This window comes from Protomyctophum parallelum (genome assembly GCF_964188405.1).
Source record: "Protomyctophum parallelum genome assembly, chromosome: 5".
Taxonomy (NCBI): Eukaryota; Metazoa; Chordata; class Actinopteri; order Myctophiformes; family Myctophidae; genus Protomyctophum; species Protomyctophum parallelum.
Window position 1 is genome coordinate 48481926 of NC_139702.1, and position 27150 is coordinate 48509075.

The following is a 27150-nucleotide window of genomic DNA, read 5'->3' on the forward strand; positions in this document are numbered from 1 at the left end:
CGTGCATATATAACTCAATGCTCTGTGTAATATTCTTTGTTAATCTTTATTTCAATATCTTTATTTCAATGTTTATTTCAACAGCTATATGGTGTTCTGGTATACCTATGGGACACTGAACATAACCTGGCACAACCTCTCCATACCTGCTCCTGTCACAGAGCCACAACCTCTCCATACCGGCTCCTGTCACAGAGCCACAACATCTCCATACCTGCTCCTGTCACAGAGCCACAACCTCTCCATACCTGCTCCTGTCACAGAGCCACAACCTCTCCATACCTGCTCCTGTCACAGAGCCACAACATCTCCATACCTGCTCCTGTCACAGAGCCACAACCTCTCCATACCTGCTCCTGTCACAGAGCCACAACATCTCCATACCTGCTCCTGTCACAGAGCCACAACATCTCCATACCTGCTCCTGTCACAGAGCCACAACCTCTCCATACCTGCTCCTGTCACAGAGCCACAACATCTCCATACCTGCTCCTGTCACAGAGCCACAACATCTCCATACCTGCTCCTGTCACAGAGCCACAACATCTCCATACCTGCTCCTGTCACAGAGCCACAACCTCTCCATACCTGCTCCTGTCACAGAGCCACAACATCTCCATACCTGCTCCTGTCACAGAGCCACAACATCTCCATACCTGCTCCTGTCACAGAGCCACAACATCTCCATACCTGCTCCTGTCACAGAGCCACAACATCTCCATACCTGCTCCTGTCACAGAGCCACAACATCTCCATACCTGCTCCTGTCACAGAGCCACAACATCTCCATACCTGCTCCTGTCACAGAGCCACAACATCTCCATACCTGCTCCTGTCACAGAGCCACAACATCTCCATACCTGCTCCTGTCACAGAGCCACAACATCTCCATACCTGCTCCTGTCACAGAGCCTGGAGCCTTCCTCCTGCTGCTCTCTCTGCTGTCGCCGTCTCTGACGCGCTGTGGGCGTGGGCGTCGCCCCTGGAGACGTGGCACGCGGGGACGCCAGGCGGCTCTCTGAACCCTGACCTCCCGAAATGTTCACCGCAAACAGGAGCTGCTCCACGGTGGCTCGTATTGTCCTGCCCAGGACGCTTAACGAACAGGGGAACAAGCACAAGGGCATGCCGTATTAGCTGTAGAACGCACAGCAGGATGTACTGTAATGTAATAAACTCTACGGAACAGAACATTGGCAACTAAATATTATATCACATAACTGAGTTCTGTGTTACAATGGCAATTTGAGGGCAATCCACTTACTGTGTCACATCTGGTCCGCAGTGGACAGGCGAGAGAAGATTACTGGACAAAGAGACAGAGTGACAGAGAGGATGGAGAGAGGAGAATGAGATGAAGAGGGGGAGGAGGGCAGAGGGACAGAGGAAGAACAGAGAGGGGATGAGAGAGATGACAGAGGTTTAAGAAGAACAAATGGCAAGAAAGAACCAGCATGAAATATAGGTTGAGAGACAGAGAGATAGACAGAGAGAGAGAGAGAGAGAGAACGAACAGGGTAAGTCATGTTAATACTGCAAAAACAGGTGGTCACAAGCAACACTTAAAACCCCAGACTGCAGCTGACCTGAGCTGATCACAATGGTTGGAGTGTGTGTCACAGTGTGTGTGTGTGTGTGTGTGTGTGTGTGTGTGTGTGTGTGAGAGAGAGAGAGTGCATGCATACTTCAGCAATATTAACACCACGCACAGGTCCTCTGAGAGCACTGCGCTGCTGGCTTCCATGGCTACCAGTAAGTCTCTCCCTATCTCTCTCAGAAACAGACAGACATGCGCATAGTGTGTGTGTGTGTGTGTGTGTGTGTGTGTGTGTGTGTGTGTGTGTGTGTGTGTGTGTGTGTGTGTGTGTGTGTGTGTGTGTGTGTGTGTGTGTGTGCGCGTACTCCGCGTAGTAGGACATACCCACGGACTGGCAGGGTTTCAACAATTCAGGATGCCCCAAATCGCTGACATATTGTATCATGAAGACAATCATATGCCGTGCCTCCATGATTGTGTGAATGTAACCTTAATTCACTTATAATATTAGTGTGTGTGCGTGCGTGCGTGCGTGCATGCGTGCGTGCGTGCGTGTGTGCATGCTACATGCATCACTAAAATGACACAGCTTGTTTCCACACTTCATCGGTGAGGTAAATAATAACTGTGCAGCAGTTACGGCGATTCTGTGTCTTGCTCAAGGGCACTTCCAACAGCATTGTGGGCACCATAGATGCAACCCCTGCCAAGTGGCCATCTCACAACCTTCCTTCACCACTTAACACTTTGGTTAACGCCAACGCTCACAGTCATACCCTAGTCTACCTCCATGCGTCCCGGTACATGACAAACCGTGCCAGCTTGTTCAAGTCAACATGTACATGTACGGTGATGATCTTAAAATGCTTCCATAAACAGTGGTGTTGACAGTAACAGCACTGCTTGCAGGAGGCCATGGCCAGGGTAAAGATATGAGGGAGAGATAGCGATGCAATGATGGCACCGTATTAAGGTGACTTTATGAGTGTTGCTATGGATGTGTGTGTGTGTGTACCAAAGTTATACACAACAATTATGTGTTATCTCATAATCAAGTGATGGATGACACTCACTGATACAGTGTCTAAATCATAAACAGGTGCTGTAAATGCCTAGTGACCTTTTGTTGTTCAGAGTTGATGGCCCGATCTAAAAAAATAAATCATGTCCAATGGGACAGCTCTGCGAAACATTAACTCCATACTTCTAAAAATACATATGGCATCATAATCTTACAGGTTAAAACAACAGAAAAGTGTGTTAACCCAGCCACTGCAAATAAGCCATTAGAAACCATAACCCTCAAGAAATGTCAAGGGGTAAGAATCATTAACACCTCTTGGATGCCGTAAAACCAATTGACAGGACATTCTAAGCTAGAACAACCTTCCTCCAGGCTATAGGAAGCCTGGCATTGATTGCCTACGTAACTGCAGGCTGCCTCCCCACAAACACTATGCACCAGGGGAAGAAGGTTGCAAGTGGAGTCTTTGGCAACGCATCAAGCAGTCTAGACACATCAACCTTGAGTCCAGCTCAACATTGACCTGCAGAGATCGTCTGGTTCTGTATCTGGGATTTTTTGCAATGCGCGTCATGGAGCAGCGGTTCAGCATTGTAAACAATTTACTTTCTTTAGGTCCTTGAAATTGAAATTGCGGTATGTGTGAATCAATTGAAGACCATAACTTTACAAAGAAACTCTCAAAGAAATGTAATCCTCGTAATAAGAACATTGTAGGATAAGATCCTAAAAGGAGTTCATCATGATGATACAAAAATGATATAATTAGCTAAAATACACGGATGATTTGACAACACATTTATAAAGTGTGATGATGTCAGACATAATTATACTTCATTGAACCACTGCTATTTTAATTATGCCCACAAATAACACAATCAGTCTGTAACTATCAACTATCCTTGGTTATTACCGGTAATAAGACCTGAGCCTGGTTCTACAAATGCCTTTTAAATCAGTAGTTCTGGGGGGCACGGTGGCACAGTTGGTAGTGCTGTCGCCTCACAGCTAGAAGGTCCTGGGTTCGGTTCCCGCTCTGGACGCTGTGGGTGCTGGCGGCGTGTTTCCTCCTCCACGTCATCAGTGCCCATACCCTCACAAAAAAACATGCAGTAATCCTGGTCTCTAAACTTCCTCCCCCTGGCCAGCCGGTGCGCCTGATGGAGGGGAAAGGAACTGGTTGGAATAACGTGTTCCTTCCACGCGCTTCGTCCAACCAGGGAAACTCTTGTCAGGTGTAAAGGAGCAACTTGGACACTCAGGCATGAAGGAAGCATGAGTTCAAGTCCGTTGCTCTCCCCATGTCCCCCATATAAGGGGACTAGGTTGGCGGAGGGTGTGTAGAGCCCAGGATCACATTAGATAATTGACAGAGGGGTGAAAAATGGGTTACAAAATCGTGGAGAAAAATAAATAAATCAGTAGTTCTCACCCTTTTTTTAATTTTCTTTAATAATTTTTATCCCACAATTTTGCAACCCAGTTTTTTCACCCAGTGCCAATTATCTAATGTAATCCTGGGCGCTACACTTCCTCTGTCAACCTGGGGGGGCAGAGGACTGACTTCATGCCTCCTTCTATGCATGAGGAGTCCAAGCTGCTTCTTTTAACCTGACAGAGGAGAATTTCCCTGGCCGGACGTAGCGTGTGGAAGGAACACGTTATTCCGACCAGTGTCTTTCCCCTCCATCAGGCGCCCCGACTGGCCAGGGGGAGGAAGTTTTAGAGTCCAGGATTACTGCATGTTTTCGTGAGGGTACCTACCCTAGGGGACACGGGGAGAACATGCAAACTCCACACAGAAAGGCCCTTTCGCCAACCCCGCATCGAGTATGGGCACTGATGACACGGAGGAGGGAACACGCCCCCAGCGCCCACAGCATCTCCCGCGGGAATCGAACCCAGGACCCAGGACCTTCTGGCGACAGCACAAATTTTGTAAATTTATTTCATCAAGTTATTTAATACCACTAGCAGCAGTGACATTACTGGCTCATGATATCACAGAGTTACTTGGAGATGTACAACCTGGAGATGTGTGCATGCGTGTGTAAGCTCTTTGGTATGAGACTGGCTTGTGACTGTGGGTAATGTTGGTTGGTGCCCCATGTGAGTCAGGAAGGAACTGATGAAAGTGAGCTAATGGCTAAAAGAGATCATAGGAGTACTACAGCAGAAACAATGACTCTGCTGGTAATCTTATTTTGAGGTTACTGGGGCAGGCTTGTTACCGGAAGGTCTGTGGTTCAAATTTCATTGGGAAAGTCTGAAACTCTGAATGTCTTCATGATTAAATAGCTGCTCATTATCCATCACCTAGTAGGAATACATTATACATTTATTTTACATTATGTGATTCCATCATTTTTTCAGCTTGAGATTTGTTTATTATTAGTATTATTGAGACATGGAACATTATAACAATTTAATCATTTGCATCAGATCCATAACGCTGCCGTTGATTATTCCTGACTCAAACTCAATCAACTGAATAATCAATGTTAAACACCTTGGGCTGTACTTTACTTAAATTATAATACTGCAGTGTGTGTGTGTGTGTGTGTGTGTGTGTGTGTGTGTGTGTGTGTGTGTGTGTGTGTGAGAGATAAAGAGAGAGAGAGGGAGACGGAGAGAGAGAGAGATGGTGGGGGATGGTAATTATGAGTCATCCTGCCACACACACACACACACACACACACACACACACACACACACACACACACACACACACACACACACACACACACACACACACACACACACACACACACACACACACACACACACACACACACACACACACACACACACACACATTGAATAACAGAAAGTGGCGATCACTGGGGAGCAGTGGGGACCTGGCTTATAAAACTGTAGCCATGGTGACAGGCTATACCTGTGCAGGTTACCAGACAGTGAATCGGCATGTATGCAGTAGGAGTAGGCCATGTAACACATTTCACAGGTTCTAGATGTGTTTCCATACGCTACGGCTCGGTTTCAGATGAGGTCCTCAGAACCTCATTTGGACCCTGCTCAGGAGGTGGTAAGTTCTGCATGGGAAGCTAGAACTCAGAACTTATCATTCAAATATTTTCAAAAACCACAAGCTTACAATCTAAATGCCTACAACTAAATAAATCATATCACTGATCATTTACCTCACATTATAACCTCACCTAATTATGCTGCAGCAATTGTTGATTTTGGTTTTTTAGAGATAAGTCCATTATAGACTCTTTGTTGAGCGAGTGGTTAACTTGTCAGCAGAATCACTTGACCTTTTGAATTTCATTTGGCAGTTAATTAAGGGCCATCCACACCAAGAATGATAATTATAATGACTGAACATCCACACTGATGGCGATGAGCGATAACATTCTGTAAACTATGGTGCCAAGCACGCGTTGCATGCTACAGCTGTGTTTCTGTTACCGGGTTACATGGGTTGGTGACATTTTTCAAAGACGAGTTACAGTAGCATAATCCAACACCGTTACAACTTGATGGCTAATATAGACAAAATTTACTCATACTTTCATATGAGTCTACATCCATTTGATGGTATCATGCCAATCATCAAAGAGGACATCAACTAAGGACCAAACAAAATTATGAGCCATGTTGAATTTGAGTGCTGTGTTGAACATAATGTCTAAAACCTGACGCCCTGTAAATTCGGAAAGATTTTGATTGGCTCAGTGTTTCTATCATTCATCAAATCTGTCTGAAAGTGATCCCAATGTTATAGTTTGCCAGACTATACCATACACTATACCGTACAGTACACTATACCGCACACTATACCGTACACTCATGCATGAGTACTATACGCACGAGTACAAGAGTGTGTGCTCAAGTATGTGTGTGTGTGTGTGTGTGTGTGTGTGTGTGTGTGAACTGTATACGCGCAAGTGCGATCATGCCTGTTTGTGTGCCTTTGCCAGAGTGTGCCTTTTGTCTGTTTTATGAAAAAAGAAGTCAAGACTGCATTGAGAAATCTCTCCACAGCAACCACAGAGAGGGAGAAAAACAACAACAACAACAACAATGCATGCAAAGCAAACTAATGCGTCTCATCCTGAGGTGATCCAGCTCTAATTCACAGTAAGACATTAACCCTGACCTTATAAATACAATTTCTCAACATGGAAAGAGGGAAAGCTAAAACATTACTCTGTCATTCTCTAGTAAGTTAGTGTAAAAGTATAACAGCATTGTTTTAAGTTTGCTTGCATGGGTGTGTGTGTGTGTGTGAGAGAGAGAGAGAGAGAGAGAGAGAGAGGGGAGAGAGATCATGCAATACTTACTGTAAAGATTTACTGTTAAAAACACAGAAAGTTAAATCAACACTGACAAATTTACTGACCCGAATCCATTACCAAACCTTGAGTTTAAGCTGAATTCATAGTAAATGATGGTGCATAAGGTTAGAGGTGGCTGCTGGGTGAGTCTCAGGTGTCAAAGAGGTGTGAATCAGATTCCATTGAAAAGCTTTATATTAGTTGTATGTGTAAACACGCGTTGAGTTTAGAAAATGCAGGGGCTTTATTCCACAGGGGCTTTTTTTAACCTACCCCGTATCGTATAGGCTCCATATAGGCTCTAATGCTCAGTTTTGTTCTGGTTTTGTATTGCTTCCTGAGTGAACCATTGCTGCACATCACTATCCGGACTCTCTCCCCTTTTCCTGTCAATCTACACTGTTCGATCGAACAACTCACAGAATAATTGCTCAGACTGTGCAGGTGAGGTGAGGTCATACAATTCTTGTCATTTTAGTGCTATAATATGATGCACTGGCTGAGCACCTTTGAGTCTAGTCACACAGGTGACAACATTATGCTGAAATTTGATAGCCTAATCAAAGAGCCATACATAGCAAGAGAGAATGATTAGGTGCTTATGTCATGACTGCCATGAGATGCTACCATGAGATGGCACCATGGCATGGTGCTGCTCATAGTGCTACTGCTATCTTTGACTTAACTTGCCAATCTGCCAAAGTAAATACGACTCTGCCATTAACTGTATTTATTTCCACTATAATTATATAGTGGGGTACTATATATACACACACACACACACGCACACACACACACATGCATGTACACACACACACGTACGTGTGTGTGTGTGTGTGTGTGTGTGTGTGTGTGTGTGTGTGTGTGTGTGTGTGTGTGTGTGTGTGTGTGTGTGTGTGTGTGTGTGTGTGTGTGTGTTTGTTGCACACTTTGTGTATTAGAGAAAGTTCCATTACGTACCAAAACGTGTTCTCAATGCTTTTCTATAGAATATATATACTGGGTATAAACTATAGCACCACTGCAAAGTGTCACCCAGTAAATAAAATAGTCAAACCAAATCCAGATATATAACTACTGCCTGGATAACATGACAAACCCAGTCTCTGTCTGCATTGTACAACCAGAGGATATTAGATTTTAACAGGAAGTTTTCATGTCCTGACCACGTGCTGTGGTGTGCAAACAGCACCGCCACAATAACAAAATAGTAATGCAATCTGTTGCGTGTGTCCACTCCCTCCTCTATAACTGAAGCTTCTGTTGTTTTACACGCTAATGTAACCCCCTTCTCTCTCTCACACACACACACGCACACACACATGCGTGCAAACACTCCCCTTTAACGACTCAAAAAACAACATGCTGTCTCACGGTTGTCCTGTTGCATACACTACTCTGTACGTAACGGCATGGTCTTACCTCACGTAGAATGGAGATATTGGTCTCTCCCTCTCATCTTGGGATCTGGGAAAACAAAATAGAATTAGTTAAGGAGTGCATTAGAATGTATTTACAGATGACTAAAACCATATAAGTGCCCCCACCTCTCCTTCCTGGACACTACAGTGTTATTGGGAGAGAGTAGGCTGAACACGGCCATAAAGACTGCCTTTTGTGTGCACAACAATACCCAACATGGTGCTAGCAGAGCTACACATCAGCTGCTTTTGTTCAGCTTGTCTCTGGTAATTATTATATGAACTATGGAGAAGTGCGGAGCACCGCCGCTGAGGCTCTATGAATGTAGCTAGGCTAGTGGCCTACAACTGGTCAAGTGACAACACCGCATTATGAACTAACAATTTTGATAAAGGAACATGAAAATTGATGCTGCTTTACATTTGCATATCCTCCAAATGTAATGGAAAATGTGACATGTCCTCTGACATAACTGTTTCTTGGATAACAAATAAATAGGAGGTGGACAGGTGGGATGTTCAACTGCTGTTGTGTTTAATTAATGACCTGTTCAATGATCGACAGTCATAGTGCTAGCTAAGCTATTGAATGCTTGGTGACTGACACAGATATTTTACTTCATGAAATTTTAATTCATAAAGAGTGTAAAAATGGAGCAAATTCCATCTGTACACTGCTTGTATTTTCGTACGTGAAATTAGCACTGAGGATTTCACAGTCCATTAGCCCTGGGAAATAAACACGCACAAACAATCACTAACACTAATCATGTGTTTTTAATTCTCAAGACTAAACAATGGGCACTCTCTAGCACACAGGAGAAGAATGAGGTGTTATTGAGGGGGACTGCCCAGTAAATATTTGGCACGGTGGCGTTTTGTGGTACGTGACGATCCGCTGTGTGGTTTACGGTAAGAGGGGGCTGGACGTGTCAGCGGAAAGGAGGGTAGGAGGGGGAAAAACACGGCACTTTAGCCAGTCAGCAGGACACAGTCACACGTCCAAAACAAAGGATTTGAGTTTCAAGTCAGTCAGGAATCAAAATGGACCAAAGTTCACTCACCTTCCAAAGACTTCTCACATGACACTATCTTAAAAAAAAAAAAAACGTGTGCTTGTGCGTATGTATACGCGCGGGTGTTCTCTCTAGTGCAATGTTTTTCACACGTACAAAATCACCTTATGATGATACAAGCTGCATTTGAAACTTAATACATGAAATTTGTAAATACCTAGCGGGAACTTGACTGCAAATATATTTCTTTCCTTCCCAGCCCGCCCGCCCACACCACACCTCCCCCCCCCCCCCCCCCCCCCCCCACACACACACACACACAAACACACACACACACACACACACACACACACATGCGCGCGCACACACACACACACACACACACACACACACACTCACACACTTAGCTGGTGTTATACAGTCTGGCAAGCGTATTATAATAATGTGTGCCGTCACTGATGTCGTGAATTGCAAAAGCGGATATCCTGCTTACCCACTACCTTACTGAAGGGGATAAAGAGAAGTCTTTGCAAGGGGAACTTGGAATAGCCCTTATCCTCCCAGAGGAGACGGAAAACTACAGGACAGAACAGTAGAACAAGGACATGAGTTTCTATGAATGAGTGATGCATCATGCTGAATGAAACAGAATGAATCAATAATCAATCCATGATTCAATCAATCAATTACAAATACAGGACCTAGACCAATATCCTTGTAGTTAGAATGTCCACCCTGAGTTTGGGAGGTCTGGACGTTCAATGGCCAGCCTCCCTGCTTGGCACTCACTAAAAACAATGTCAGTGGCTGTTACTGTAAATCCTCCATGACAGAGACTCTGGGGATGTCCTCTCTCCCCCAAAAAATATCAGTTTTTATAAGGATGATCATCTGGGAATTCTTGGCATTCCTTGGGGCATATAGGGTTAGCCTGTGCCATACCTAAAGCACTTGGCTGATAATCCAGCTTGAGCCATTCTCTACTATACATTGCCTGAAGTGTACATTCCATCAAATAAATGGGTGTTAAAGGAGCACAATAGCATCATGGTTCAGGGCTTAGTCTGAGCCAACCAGGGCTGTAGAAGACCTTCTGAGGAAACTATTACTATAGAAATGCCTTCAGTACTCGTTAACGGACGTATGTGTTGTGTTGTTTTGTCTAGTCAATAGAAAACATGATAAGACTTTTTATTAAGGTTGGGTCTATAATGAGTTATAACTGTATAATCACATTTATAATGCACTTATAAGACATAACTCTTATAAATGTTTATAATTATGCTTAACAACTTATAACAATATTTCTGAACTATAATAATTCGTATTACAATTGTTAATGTAATTTATATGTGAAAGGTCTCTTTCAGGGAATCAATCCCCAAAGAAGACATTTCCAGGTCAAAACATTGGTATTCCTTTAATAAATCCAATAAATACCAAGGTCAGCAGCACCCATCAATACTGGAGTACGCCCTTCACAGCTTTGTTTGTTTGCCAAGGAAAAGTGTGTTGAAGTATATTTCTCCAAGTTGAAAGAGAACCGGTTTGAGCCAGTCATCTCCAGGCTGGTTAGGCAAGCTATATCATTGTGATGGATGACACTTCCTCACAGATGGCCCACAATGCCCATCGGGTGGCGAGGAGCAGTGCACGCTCACACCACACCGCCACGTTCCTCACTCCCACCTGCTTACAATGGGCTTCTAAGAAACCACAGGGTTACATCACATAATTCAGTGAACCATGACAGCTACATACAAAAGCCTGCATGCATCCCGTGTGGTGACTCTGCAAGGCCCCAAAAGCCTATAGGTTCACAAGACATCACTATGTTGGTTCTGCAGGGCTGGTGGGACTGACTTGGGAAGTACAGTACTTTAGTGTACAGCAGGGGTAGGCAACCTTAGGCACGGGTGCCAACATTGGCACAGGGGAGGGTTATCACAGGCACACTGGCATAAGAGTGAGACAGAGACATTTTCTTTCTTTTAAAATTAAAAATAGGTTTAGTCAGTTCAAATAAGTCCACTGACACATATACAAATTACATCCTGCACATAATTGTACATTCATTCAAACTTGTGACTGGGAAGGAATTATGGGACATACTGCAGGTGGGCTACTGCTCTGAGTTTAATAATCATTACATCTTGATGTGAAAGAAAATATTTCTAAGGTTGTTATGTGTATCCTATGGACAATCAAAATCAGTTGGGAATATTTCATTTTGATGTGGTGTCATTATTATATAATTGGCATACTGACTATCACGAAAATGAAAACAGGGCACTTCATGTGAAAATAATATTAACATTAATACGTTCATCGCAATAAGAATATATCTGATTCTGTTCATGCCAATAGTGTGCTTTACTTTAATTTCTTTGCACCACTATTAACCGCTGTGATTTCATTATAAAAGCACAGTGTAACAATACTCTGATATAGTACCGTATAAGCCAGAGTGAATTGGGGAAACAGGGAATTCATTTTACAAAATTATTATTCCACCATCAAACTATAGCATTTTCGGTGAGAGGTTCAATATGCAGAAAAGCATCTCACCAAACACAGATCCTGAGATGGGTGATTATTTGAGCTGATGGGACAGAGACCAAGCGGGACCTGACCATGACCTCAGAGACAGCAGGGACACCCAGAAGCGGGAGGTGTGTTGACAGGAATGAAGGCTTGAAGGGGTAAATGTTTCTTACGGTAATCATGTCATTCAGGAGCATGAAGCCTGAGCGCATCATGTTACATACGAAAAACAACAGATGTACAAATCAGAACGCATCGCAGGCCGGACACGCTGTGAGCTTGGAAATGTCCTACTTTCTGCGCAAGACACCGGCACAAAACAGTAGGAGGCTCACATGGGCAAGCAAAGCAGATTGTTATGACTTATGACACGACGGTGTGTGATTTCTGCACAAGAAAGAACATTATTTATTTAATACATTATACCCTAATAAATTGACACCTCCATTCCATAATCTCCCAAAACTGACTTTTTGTAAACTCATCACAAAACCTTACTTTATTGGACGAAAATAAAAAATTTAATAAGTCAGAAAAATATATTAATTTCCGGTATTCTATGCTGGGCTCTGGTAAATCCCGTTTGTGCAAGTTTGGGCCTCTGGGTGTTACAGTATGCTGACACAGTATGTCTGACACATACCTATGGAAAGTGAGAGCAAGCTGACAAGTAGCCATGAGATTTATTTTCCAGATGTGTAAAGTAAACTCACAACCTCAGTCATAAAGCGTGATCTCCAATTTGCTGTGCCGGTGTGCCCACATCAGAGCCATCTCCCGTCCGTCAGTCCGTTATTAAGTCACCCCACGCCTCCATATATGGTCACACCTCGTGACATCATACCTCCATATATTGTCACGCCTCGTGACATCACACCTCCATATATGGTCACACCTCGTGACATCATGCCTCCATATATAGTCACGCCTCATGAAATCGCATGCACCTCCATATATGGTCACACCTCATGACATCACACCTCCATATAATGGTCACACCTTGTGACATCACGTCTCGTGACACGTCACGGCCACGACATCACATACAGTATAGCCATCTCCATATAGTCATCTCCATATATGAAGATCACGACACTGACCTCATCTAACCCTGAATAACCATACATGGAGAAGACTGGATCAACACCTCGATCTGCATATATGGAGCCGGCCAGAAACTCTACATCTGACCTCAAACCCTTAGATCTCCATATATGGAGCTGACCTGTTCTGACATTCCTTATGTTGATCCCTCCCCACCCGTTCTTTCTGTTCTGACATTCCATATGTTGATCTGACCTCATCAAACCCTGTACACTCAAGAGACGCTCCATATATGGCCAGTATTCTTTTTTAGTACAGAATTCATTCCATATGTTGATCAAGAATCAAAAATGTTTTGCAGTGTCCTTGATAAGTCAAGCGCTTTAAATGTGTGACTACCGGTAATAACCTCTATAAAAATGGGTCAGTACTCAGAGTCATGTGCTCCACTGTAGCTGCCATGCAATAGTCAGCTTGTGTCGTTGCATTGCTCGCACAAGGAGAGAGCCAGAGAGTATGCCAGTAAAGCCAGACTGAGTATGCACATTGCTGGAGGTCCCCTATCATACTGACACTGGATCAGCCACCCAATACGACCTGATGAGTTGATCTTTTAGGGTGTGGCCCCAATCTCTTCCCCCCAAAAAACACAAACACAAACAAGCTGTGTGGGAAGCTGTTGGCACTTAATAGAGACATGCAGAGAACACCCAAACTATTAAAAGAGTTATGTACAGGTAGTGATCACATCAGCCTTGCACATGAAATAAATCCGTTTTGAAATATCAAATGAGGTTGTCTTTGGTGATGCAGAAGTTGAAAGGGGAAAAAATATTTGATAGTGTTACAGTATTACAGAATACAGTGCCTGATGCTGTTGAAATGATACAGGCAATTCAATTAGCAATGTTGATCATACACAGTTCCACCTCCAGTTACTCAGTAGCCCACAGTAGCAACCTTTGCACAGCAATGTGTGTGGCAGGGTACTGTAATCCATCCTGTCTGTCTGGCAGTCTGTCTGCAAAATGATTCTTAATTTACACTCTGTTGAGTGATGGTGTCACTCGCTGAAAAAAGCAGATCTACAAGCTCACAGCAGGTGGCACAAAGCTAAATCTCATCTACATGTCTGATTGTCTGTTGAGTGAACTACTGTGTTATATTACACTGTATCTGGTGCTGACATTATTTGATCACTGTTTAGTATCTTATGAAAGGTCACTACATGTATGTTACTGTATGTTAGATAAACTGCAATGATAGTATAACAGGTTCATTAGTTCTAACTTTAGTGCATTGGAAAAGCATTTATATTTATAGTTGGTCTGTCTAATACAGTAGAGTAGAAGATTTTTCGCATAGCGTATACAACACTACTGTTTTAAAACAAACTGTTTTTATATTTACCTATACCATTTTATTGTATTTTATACTTCCTTCTGTTATCTGCTGTATATATTTTTTATTTTCTTCTAAGTCACATTCAATACCTGACCAATAAAGACATTATTAAGGTCCATTAAGAGATTAAGGTCCATTATTCTGATTCAATCAGGTCCAGGTGTGTTAGCATGCTAGCTAGGGCCATTGCTCATCCAAGCTGCATCCTCCCCCACAACAGAGACACAGCGGTAGCCTTGCTATTCCCAGGGCTTGGGACACTTGATACTGAATGGCTCTGGTTTCAGGCACTTGGAATACGCTTTTTGACATGACAGCAGCTCATTGCAACACGGTTTTAGCACCTCAGATCTGAGATGGCAGCCGGATGCTCTGGATTCCTCACCCACGCCCCTAGGGTGATATGACATCTACGCAAACAGTGGTCATAACCTATTTATCATACTTAGCCTTACCTAGGATTCCACATAGGTGCTGGTACCGGTGTTAGCCTGTTACTGTATATGGGGGTCTTGTTTAAAACACTGAAATAATAACTGAAACTGTTCACAGGCCTTTTCAACAAGCCCCTCAATGTGTGATTCAAACTTTGGGTATCGGATGGTGTGTTCATGATTTGTGTAATTTTCTGCAAAATGGGTCCCTCCCACAAAGCTGGAAGAGTAAATAAACGTGTGCAAAGTTTCATGCTGATCTGTCCAGCGGTGTCCGAGATGAGCAGACAGATAAACGGACAGAGGCTTCTGGATTGGAGTTGATAACTATGCAATAAATGCATTGTGTAGTTTAGTTTCTTTCTCGCTGGTTTCTTGCTGAAAATAAATTGCTACAGTATGTAGAGAAGTGGTTCTCAGCTGATTTGGCATTGGGACCTTGATTTTGAACTGTCCAAGAAGACAGGAAGCAATGTAAAGACTGAGCTCAGACATTAAATAAGGCACGATGATGAATCTCATTCTACTCTAGTATTTTGATCATAAACTGAGTACTGACCTATTAAGGGCCTCTAGACTCCCGGAGGGGGTGATGTCAGAGGGGGTCCGGGTAGTTCCATTGTCCGGGCTGCCTCGGTGGTGACCTGGGTGTGAGGCAGTCGTCTCCATCATCTCTGTTTGGCTGAGGCTCCCCATTTCTGGGGTCAGGGTGAGAGACAACGGTACAGGCAGGGGCCTCACATGGGGCAGGCCAATAGAAGGTCTGGGATGGGGTACTATGGGCTGTAATGCATTCTCAGTATCCCCCTTCCTCACCTGTGGAACGACATGGAGGTGAACAACAGGTGAGTCTCGTGACAGGAGAAATCTGAGAAGTTATGAGGTCAGCGATACGTACCAGATAGTATTTCAGTTTAGCATATCCATTCAAATACAAAGGTACATATGTACAACGTACAGCTCATCATTAGTGCTATCATAACTATGAACCTTTGCTCGGGTCGCTATGAACTGCATGCATTAGAGGATGTGTTATGGTGAGGCAGAGTGAGGGGTAATAAAAGACCAATAAAAGCATGGAAGCAAAGCTCCCTGTCTGTAAAACTGAAGGGTTACAATCATGTTTGTCTTACCTTGCTGACACAGACGTATAAATTACATGAGCTGTCTGCTCATTCTATCTCTACCCGGCAGCAGACTGGCTCTAAAATGGGTTTGAAGAATTGATAACAGATGATTTTGAATGAAAGCTTTGCTTTATAGCAGTCTGTAGCTATTTAGCCTTTTCTGGGCATTTCATAATAATAATAGGCGAACATTCTGTGAAATAGCAGATCTTCTGTACAAGCTCACGATGCATAATTTTGTGACGTGTTGTGAACTGGCAGATCGGCAAAGGAAAGGGCCAAGTGCAGACTACTGTAGGAAGTATTTAGGATTTAGCTGGTTAAGAGGCTCTTGTTATTTTGAGTGGCGCTAGCCCATCCAATGCGTGGTATTTGAATATTACGTCATATGGCAGCCAAGTCTATCATATGGCAGCCAAGTCTATGGGATTTTGGGGTTTGTTTAGAGCACTTGTGACGTAAATCGTTTGCCAGCCAAGTCTATGGCCGATATAAATACAGTAGGCACCCCTCACTTCACACAAGTGTGATTTTAGTTTTACAATGATCAGTGGAACATTTCTATTTGGAGTCTCTGCAATTGTTTTGCGTAAAATCATTCATCTAGCCAGGAGTTGACCAAGTTAATAGGGGTGATGGTGGAAAGTTCTCTTTAGCTCTAGTATGGATTTTTCCCATTAGTACTCGTTATTTGATTGAGCTAAATATGTCCCACACAGAATGCCATAGGATGAAACCTTTTACAACAATCCACTGTCAGGCGCCACATGTCCCAGTCCCACATTTGTCTCCTAAAGCTGCAGTAAGTGATTTTTGAGGGGCGCTAGCCCCTCCTATGCCCAGTTTTCCAGCTTTATGTAAACACAAACATTGGCTTGTGATTGGCTGATCACCCCATAGCGATGATTTGATTGGCTAAGCTAAAGTACATATTGAAGATAAAAGTAGAAAAGTGGAGACATGAGAACGCAAATTGTGATTGGCCAGAATGAGATGATATATGATGATAAGAGCGCCCCTCACTTCACACATTTTTGTTCAAATAAGTGCTAAATAGCCATATATTCAGATAGCAATCATTGCTGATAGACTAGATTCACTGGAACATTCGTTGTTTTGTTTGGAAATCCCTTCAGAATGTGAGACACCAGTGTTGCTTACCTGGTGAACAAGCCCCAATACAGGACATTTACGTTCAAGGCAATACTATGGTTGACAAGTGTATGTCACTTTTTGAGGGGCGCTAGCCCTTCCAATGCATGGCTTTCCAAAATTACATCATGTGGCACACAAGTCTATGGACTTTTATGGACGTTTGTTTAGAGCCTAATTAAAAATAACCGGTTGCCAGACAAATCTAAGGACTATGGAATCGAGCATTTCCCGTCAGTTAGTGTGTCGGGCACCATATATGGTGCCCAGGCATCGAGACATCATCAGTGATGGAGATGTGGAGAACCTGAACCTGTCACATTAAATACGACCTGCTGTCGCAGTTAAGCCCATATATGGAGATCCCTGATGTCATCATTATTGGCCAGCAACTCTACATCTGACTTCAAACCCTTAGATCTCCATATATGGATATATTTCAGAACCTGTTCTGACATTCCATATGTTTATCCTTCCTCTTCGATGTCTCTTGACTTACGTATACCTGTCAATTCAAATTTCAAACTCTAGACGGGCAGGCTAGAGTTTGAAAATTGAATTGACAGGTATAAGTCAAAATGGAGACAAATTAAGTTATTAGTGCAACCGCGCCTGGCAGCCGGGGAAAACTAGAGTTCTCAAAAGGCCCAAAAATTAAGGCCCGGCCCTACCTGGGCCCTCATCAAACCCTGTACACTCAAGAGAATGTCCCAGCTACCACCCTTACATCTACATATACTGTATGGAGATGACCTGTTCTGACATTCCATATGTTGATCTGACCTTATCAAACCCTGTACATTCAAGACATGCTCCTTATATGGCCAGTACAGAATTCATTCCATGTTGATCTGACCCCCCATGCCAAAGCGCCAGGGCTCGCCCCGCAATCTGCCATCAACGAGGCAGATGCGCGCACGCGACCTCGCCCTTTAGTGTGGTGAGGACACTTCTCTCCCTCAGGCGCCTTACTGGTTTAGGGCAGTTTAGGGCAGTAAAAATGGCGTCCCTCACTTCAGTGTGATTTTGTTAAATAAATAATAAGATTGCCTGAAGCAGACTAAAGCTGAAGATTTGAAAAAAGTGGGGCAGGTTTCCATTCTGGCAAGATTGCACACATTTTATTGACAGGTTTCACAACCGAGAGAGACAACATATCCACGTGCCAGGCCCTCCAACTGATTGCTCTGGGCCGTACAGCAAACATGCATGTCCTTTTTCCTGCCACTAGACCTGACTTAAGACAGACGAGGTTAATTTACAGCCTTACAGAGCAATACAATGCATTAAAGATGATTATGCTAATACACTAATAATTCATACTTTTTTCGTCATAGTGTAGAACATAATGAGCTGCACATTATTGGTGGTTTGAGTGTCCGCCCTGAGACTGGGAGGTCGGGGTTCGATCCCCGGCCGGGTCATACCAAAGACTAGAGACCGTGTCAAGACAATGACAGGACCCAAATGCCTCCCTGCTTGACACTCATCATCAAGGGTTGGATAAGTCCCTGCAACATACTAGCGTCATGTCCAGGGAGTGTACTGGTACATCAAGCTGCCTCACACTACAGAAACAGGAGATAGGCTCCTACTTACTTTGTTTACATTATTCTCACGGTGCATGTGTGCAGAACTAAGTGTTGCTAATGTGCCAACATCATACTGATATACCATCTGTCATTTTAGATGTCTCTAAAGTTTTCATTTTACCAGGAAATCACCTACCATCACAAATGGTCAGATCACAGTAGAGCCAATATATTGTAATACTCATCCGTCTAGCTATGATTCAGCTCCAGCCCACATCGCTCCCAGCCACTGACAGGTTATTAACAATATCAGGCCACTGAGGCCAGGCAACCATATCGTTGAGATACAGTCTGAAATACAGCCAGCAGGGAGGAGTTTTGCTGGCAATCCATACGCTGCGTAAACAGCAAGGATGGCTTTTATTTGTCAGCTGTGTGAATTGTGGAGTCATAAAGGTTATTATTCACAGCTGTGATTAATAACAATGAATAGCGAAGAAGCAGCCATCTATATTATCAACAGGGAGTGGGAGTGGAGTGTTTTACGAGTGCCAAAGGAGCGAACTAATGTTGATAACGGCTGTTGTGAAGAGGTACGAAACGTTGCACATGAAGTATGTTTCGGAGAGTGAAAATTTGTCTGTTATAAGAAGTAGTATTCTGCTGAACAGTGAGAAAGTTTCACAAATGATTTGTGTGTGCACTGTGAAATCCAATTGACCTATAGCTAAGCCCCTCCCCAAACTGCTATGGTCCAATCACAGCTATGCATAACATGGGTTAGCGTTAGACAAACCTCTCGACCAATAGTTTCCCTATAAAACATTGTTTAAAAAAAGAAATGTCACGCACATGTTTTTCCAGTGCATAAGGCAGGCCTTGTTGACGGATTTGAAACAGATTTTGAAGGTCTGGTTCCAAAAATGAACCAGTATTTAATGTGTAAAATCCATGATATTTACATTGGAATGAATGAGCATGGCTGGAAAGTGTCCAAGTGGGAGTGTCTAAGTGGAAGAGGGCGGGGCTTTGCTAAAGGTGAATTGCACACTGTAATCTTCAAAGTCGAGTGTAGTCGCATTACTTTTGATATAATGTATGTATGTTACACACAGATTAGTTTGACAGATAAATGATAGCTTTAAATCAAGACAACACTACACACACATCAGTTATTGTGATAAATGAAAGTTGTGTGGTCTTTTATCTATAGGACAATTATTATTATTTTTTTATATATTTTTTATCCCACGATTTTGTAACCCATTTTTCACCCCTGTGTCAATCATCTAATGTGATCCTGGGCTCTACACACCCTCCACCAACCTAGTCCCCCATATATGGGGGACAAGGGGAGAGCAACGGACTTGAACTCATGCTTCCTTCATGCCTGAGTGTCCAAGTTGCTCCTTTACACCTGACAGGGGGGAGTTTCCCTGGTTGGACGTAGCGCGTGGAAGGAACACGTTATTCCAACCAGTTCCTTTCCCCTCCATCAGGCGCCCCGGCTGGCCAGGGGGAGGCAGTTTAGTGACCAGGATTACTGCATGTTTTTTGTGACCCTAGGGGACACGGGGAGAACATGCAAACTCCACACAGAAAGGCCCTTTCGCCAACCCCGCCTTCGGGTATGGGCACTGATGACGCGGAGGAGGAAACACGCCGCCAGCACCCACAGCGTCCCGAGCGGGAATCGAACCCAGGACCTTCTAGCTGTGAGGCGACAGCACTACCAACTGTGTCACCGTGCCCCTATAGGACAATTTTTATAGGTAAATATCCCCTTATTTTTAAGTTTCCTACATTTTATATTTAATTATTTCAAATGACTTTCCAAACAAATTCCAGAACTTCAAAACATTTTCATAAGAATTTCATGAATTAATAATTAAAAAGAAAAAAGTAATTTTTGCACGAAAAACACTCCTTGGGCTAAATTCAGCTATAGTCACACAAATGTGCTGACCTCATCACATTTGTGATGACGGCTATGGCCGTTTTTTAGCCCAAGGAGTGTTTTTCATGCCAAAGAATTTGGCAATTTTAGACAGATTAGCGCAAAATCACCATTCTCTCTCCCTATGCTCCTCTACTATAGTGAAAATAGCTACTCTACTAGCTTGCAGATGGCTATTTTCAGTAGTTTGGGTCCCGAGCCCCCAGGGAGACATCAAATCTCTATTTTGGGTTGCAATTGATTGATTGATTGATTCATTCATTCACTGATCGATCGATTGACATTGTTAAACGACTCCCAAGATCATGTGTATCTAACTTGGTGAAGATTGAAACAGCGACATTTGTCATATTTGTGTCACATCTTCATTATTTATAGAGGCATTAATAAGGGATTCAAATTTGGTGTCAATTGGATGATGTGATGTAAAATAGGCCTCTCCTACACATTTTCAATGGATACAGTAGAGCAATGATGCATGTTTATCATATGAATAATAGAGACAATGAGTAGTGATTTATGAGTTGTGGACAAAATGTGCAGGAGTAGCAGCAAAACAGGCATTTTGAATATGTACAAAATGACAAAAGAATTTTCGATTGAAGGATCTACGGAAAATCAATCATCTCCGTCCCTGACCTTCGGCCTGGCAGAGAGATAAAAATAAGCAACGGTATTAAATGTCATTGACTTCCAGAAGACGACAAAACATCCTCCATCAACAAGGCCTTATTTTTCCACTCCACTAAGCTTAATCCCATTGTTAGTTAGTTCAGCAGTGTTTCTTTGCCTAGTCTGCTTATTCTAAGTGATTTTGGGCTTGTTTTTCTCTAAATTTGCTTGAAAATATTGGTAGTTGCACACTTATGCACACCCATTTCCAAACACAAAATGTATGTCCTTAGTAAAGACTGTGATAAATAAATAACATAAATAAATGATAAATTCAGTGAATGCTGTCAGAAATCCTGATTTAAAAGGTTTTAATTCATATCGCCATCACCACTCAATCTTTACTATAAACTTAACATAGGAACTGTGGACTTTAAAATATCCAAATCCAAAATAGACCAGTTTGCCTGGCCTGACAGTTTTGGATGGCAACGCTAACATGAAACACCGCCAGTGTTCAACCCGAGTTGTTACAACACAAACAAATGATCCAACGTCATAATCCGTTTAGACACATAACACTACCAGTGTTCTTGTTTACCAATAACCCATCAGAGCATAGAGAGAGACTATGTGTTGTGGATGTTTCCTCCTGCCAAGCACTCTTTATCAAATTAAGTCATGTGACTGAGAGACTCGAGGGTGCTGTATGGTGCCATCAGACCGTCATGTCTACATGACATCACACCATTCCAGATGTACAGTACCGTAGCCAGGGTTTTTGTACCCTTAAAAAAACACTTAAAACTAAGAAAGAATCTGTCTGTCTGTCTGTCTGTGTGTGTGTGTGTGTGTGTGTGTGTGTGTGTGTGTGTGTGTGTGTGTGTGTGTGTGTGTGTGTGTGTGTGTGTGTGTGTGTGTGTGTGTGTGTGTGTGTGTGTGTGTGTGTGTGTGTGTCAAATGCTGTACCTTCTTTTTCCTTGGCGTGGCTGTTGGGGTTTTGATGGAGGCGTCAGTCAAAAGGTCATTGGCGTCTGGTGGGATACTGCATTTCACCTGAGAATAATAATAGTAATTACAGAAACACCAGTGCTTCATCATTGATCAGTGAGTCTTAGATTATGGAGCCTGTGCATGTGAATGTTGAAACTTTCTTTTTTTATCCCACGATTTTTATAACCCCTTTTCACCCAGTGTCAATTATCTAATGTAATCCTAGTCTCTACAATACCTCTGCCAACCTGGGGAGAGCAACGTACTACCTTCATTTCCCCCTGTTGGACTTAGCGTGTGGTAGGAACGCGTTATTCAAACCAGTTTCCTTTCCCCTCCATCAGGCGCCCCGCCCCGGCTGGCCAGGGGGAGGCAGTTTAGCGACCAGGATTACTGCATGTTTTTTGTGAGGGTACCTACCCTAGGGGACACGGGGAGAAAAGCTCCACACAGAAAAGCCCTTTCGCCAACCCCACCTCGGGTATGGGAACTGATGAACACGTCCTCAGCATCACCAGCGGGAATCGAATCGAACCCAGGACCTTCTAGCTGTGAGGCGACAGCACTACCAACTGTGCCCCCGAATGTTGTAACTTGTTTGCAATGACTCTTTGTTGTTTTGACTGAAACCACCTACACTTCTACATTTAAGAACTGGATTGAACTACATTTATTTGACCTGAACTGAATTGAACTAACTTCACACATTCTAAGCTCATACTTTACACCAGCATGTAAATTACACCAAAGTGTGACTGATTTGTTTTATTTTTATTTTATTGCTGTACAGTATATATAACATTTATTGCATGACAGCATATTATGCATATTGTCCTAATGTTTTGTCCTTAGTTGTTGGCATAAATTGTTGGCATAAATTCAGGTGACATCTGGGTCTAAAAATAACGTAATCTAGACACAATAGCCACTCAATAATATTATAAATATATATATATATATATATATATATATATATATACAGTATATATATAAACACACACACACACACACACACACACACACATATCTATATTTTTTTTTTTACAGTATTGGAGACCATCAAGCCTTATCAAGCCTAAGATAACCTAGTCCATAAAGAAGAATTTTCTGTTCACATCACATGGCAGAAGGACATGAAATAGCATATGCTGAGGTCAGCTGAAAGCAATAATATCTTGCAAATCTCACACACACATACACACACACACACACACACACACACACAGTGTACAAAAACAGCATTTTGTCCCCAAAACATACCCAAGTATGTTAATCACGTCAACACAGGTCACATGGTTGGTGTTAAATGGACTATGTAATGGAATTTGTATGGTTCATGCAGGTCTATACTGTTCATAAGGGAATGTGTGTGCATTTCACACCAGGCACATACAAACCTGGGCATAATAAGAGGGTTCTAAAGCACGTGTGTTTGTACGGGAACGTATGCATTCAGAGTAAAGGTCCTTTCACACGGGCAGCGACTGACGCGCAAAGTAATTAATTCTCAATGAGAGGACTGCAACGACGCAAACGTATTTACGTGGGGCGCGGTCCCGTCATAAGCAGACCTGGAGCAGACCTGTCGTTGATCCAGGCGACAACGTCTGCGTCACCCGCTGCCCATCTGACAGGACCATCACAGAGTCAAGGGCATCTGTCCAACTCCACACACGGCCACATGAGATACAAACTCTGCATGTGTGCGTGCGTGCTTGTGACTGTGTGTGGGACACTGTGTGTGTGTGTGTGTGTGTGTGCGTGTGTGTGTGTGTGTGCGTGTGCGTGTGTGCGTGTGTGTGCGTGTACAGTACACGCACGGATACATGAGTGATCAAACTCACACGCACCTTCTTCTTCCTGGGAACTGGTGTCGGTGTCATTGAAGGTGTGCCGCCTGATGAGTTCATTGTGTCCATCTCTGTCACGTTTGCTTCCTGTGAATAGAGATAGTATAGGACAATTATGCCATTCACACAGGCAGTCCATCCACTGTATTATAATCTCACATGTTGCAGCCCTATAGGGAGCAACAAGCCCTGCTATATAGGCCACCAGGTCCAGGCCAGGGTCCTCTCTGTTACCTTGTTGCCGCTCCTACAATTGGAGCTTCAGTTTAAAGATGATATTATTTAAAGTAAGTTCAGCAGTAGTCAGTTTCTTTCTAGCCATGCTCAAATCACATGATATGAAATACTGTATGCCTCATCACTGCAAATACTGTATTACTCAACCATTGATACCAACACAAATATCAATGTGAAGGAAATGCAGCCTTTTCTAAAGTAAACTTTAATCCCACTCCACACCATTGATTCACCATGCAATTATTTGCACCATGCAACTACTTGCAACCAATGGCAGTTGCAAGGAGCTGCTTTGGTGACCTTTAAACTATTTTGTTGCAAGGAGTTACGACTATTTGCGAGAGGGGGGGGGGGGGGGGGGGGCTGTGATATGCAGACCCGTCTCCCCAGAGAAGACAGACCATGCACCCACTACACACAAAATGAAGTGGAAACTGAGCTACATTTCCACTTAAGTACAATAAAGCCCTTTGGATTGAATTGTGAGAGAGAGAGAGAGAGAGAGAGAGAGAGAGAGAGAGAGAGAGAGAGAGAGAGAGAGAGAGAGAGAGAGAATGCTGGGTACTGAAGCTGATCGATCACGAAGAGGGAGGAAGGGAGAGGGAGAGAGTAGGGACGGAGGGCAGTGGCCAGTGGGAGGAAGAGAGATCAGATCACCCATGAAATATCCAGGCCAATGCTGCATACCAAAACCTGAACATTCTGTTCAACACAATAACCCTGGCGACCTGAACCATTATATTCATTACTACCGTTTACTAGCTTACGTTTAACAACATGTACTTGTGGACCCTTACAACAGCACGTTTTAGAACAGATGACCTCCACTATCAATATACTCCCCTACACCTGCGGTCAAACATAAACACGTTCATACAGGACATGCCTGACCTCCTCCCCAGTCCGAAACAGATTTTTATTACAGTAGCAGCAGTGATCATACACTAGTATGTGCCGACAGGCACTCCCTGCAAGATAGAGGCCTTCACAAGTGAGTTTAGTGTGCACATGCTTTTTATCGAAGCGTGGTAGAAGGTGTTGTGGTGGTTGTGTGCAATGTACTGAACACCGGTATGGATACTCCTGGTCAAACATCTTAATTTGCACTTGAGTTAAAGTACTGGAGAACTTGCTTTAATAACTATTGTCCACCACTAGATGTGTGTGAAGCGCAGAGATAGAAGTCCCATGCATTTGACCATCCATGTGTGTATACTGTACTGTACATCCACGTGTGCAGGTTTGTTTGTGTGTAAGATGATCTGAAGAAGACAGCAACTTTGATTGAATAGTTTCCCATAGGTCAGCAGAGGTCTCAGGTATCTGTGCCATCCCAGAAATCCATGACACAGCACACGCATGCATGCACACCACGCATGCATGCACATGTGCAGCCCCGCGCACACACACACACAGACACACACACACACAGACAGACAGGCGCTATACGCCAATGTGAAAAGGGTGCCATTTGTTCTTACACCATTGTTGGCAATTGGATGATTTGAGGCATTTTGTTCCAAAAATGTGTTTTCCAAAAAGTCCACCTGTTGGTGGCGCTATAACAGGCCAGGGTGGGAAGGGTGGGAATTATTCCTCAGCCTAGTAGGAAAGTCTGTGAAATATTTCACATAAATTGCACGCTGCGTTCATGATTTGAGGCTTTTAGTTTCAAAAGGGCCAATCCTGCAAACTTTGAAATGCCAATGTAAGCCAATTAGGATGGAATATGAAATAACGGACAGATCCATCTTGAACACATAACTATAGAGATAGTGTGAAATGATTTGCGGGATTTTTGGACAGAATCTGGAGGAGTAATATAAAAAAAATGTTTTTCAAAAGTTGGCCTCCAGGTGGCGCTATAACAGGCCGTTCTGGAAATTTTGGGGCAGAGGTTCATCGTTGGCATCCAGGGAGTGTGTGTGCAAAATGTGGCATTAACCGGGTTAACGGTGCCGTAGATTAGCTGTTCAAAGACGGACGGACGGAGGGACGGACACACGGACGTACGGACGGAGTGCAAAACATACTCTCTCCCCATGCCTTCGGCCTGGTGGAGACAATAATTATTAACAAAGTCTCACTGATATTAGAGCTACATGTACTGTAGAGCAGAGGTTCCCAACCACTGGTACGTGTACCTGTGCTGGGACGCGGGACATGTCCCACTGGTACGCGAGAAGGGAATGCCAAGTTTTCCCGACAGTGAATCTATAACCGTGCGTCACCAGGATCAATGATATGGTCAATGACAATGATATAAGAATTATAACATTATGTTGTGATATAATAATAGCAAGGCTACTTGAGGCCTTGAGGTCTTCCGTGTTTTGGTATGATGATGCGCACCGGCCGTGACGTACCCCCACCCCCCCACGCTCAGCCATGCCGGTCCGCCAACATTTTATGAACTGTCAGCCGGTCCGTGGTGACAGTTCATAAGGGGTGGGAACCCCTGCGATAGAGGATTATTATATTGTGCATGCATAATGCGAGTGGCAAAGTGAGTTTAACGTTGTTTAATGCAATCAGATAGGACTTTTCTGTTTGGATGTATGAGCTGTCAAGGCCAGAAAGTCATTTTGCCACTCAGTTGGCGTTCCCTCTATAATTAGTCAGATTTTGACACATTGCTACCATGGCACCCACATGTGCAGTCGCCGCAGTGTACATGTGCTCACTTTACAGTGACTGCTCACTAATGCAAAAAAAGTTTTCGCCTGGCAAGCATGGTGTCCTCCAGGGTAACCAGACCTTAGAGTATATATTAATAGAGATGGCACCCAGAGGAAACCCTGAGGCCAAATGGACATAGTGGCCGAATTTGTCATTGCAGCTCGAGCCCGTTGACTATCATTGCGCACGTTCATGTTATTGGGCCTATGACACGTGAACAAATGTTTCATACGTGAACGCGCGCAAACGGCGCAATGATAGTCAACGGCCAGCGCGTTCATGT

The 27150-nt window shown here is 43.5% G+C and overlaps 1 protein-coding gene across 5 annotated transcripts in view; it reads right to left on the reverse strand.

Moving 5' to 3' along the window:
* The window catches only part of fam13a (family with sequence similarity 13 member A), an 86328-nt gene that overhangs the window by 31573 nt on the left and 27605 nt on the right, over positions 1-27150 (reverse strand). For 4 of the 5 annotated variants that reach the window (XM_083764238.1, XM_083764239.1, XM_083764241.1 and 1 more), the window contains 6 exons: positions 23946-24038; positions 22078-22164; positions 15288-15544; positions 8288-8332; positions 1265-1306; positions 895-1095 (listed from right to left, as the gene is read on the reverse strand). In XM_083764238.1, the coding sequence (XP_083620364.1) occupies positions 895-1095; positions 1265-1306; positions 8288-8332; positions 15288-15544; positions 22078-22164; positions 23946-24038 (725 nt within the window). The remainder of the gene's footprint in view (positions 1-894; positions 1096-1264; positions 1307-8287; positions 8333-15287; positions 15545-22077; positions 22165-23945; positions 24039-27150) is intronic. The other variant, XM_083764240.1, reaches the window with a different exon arrangement.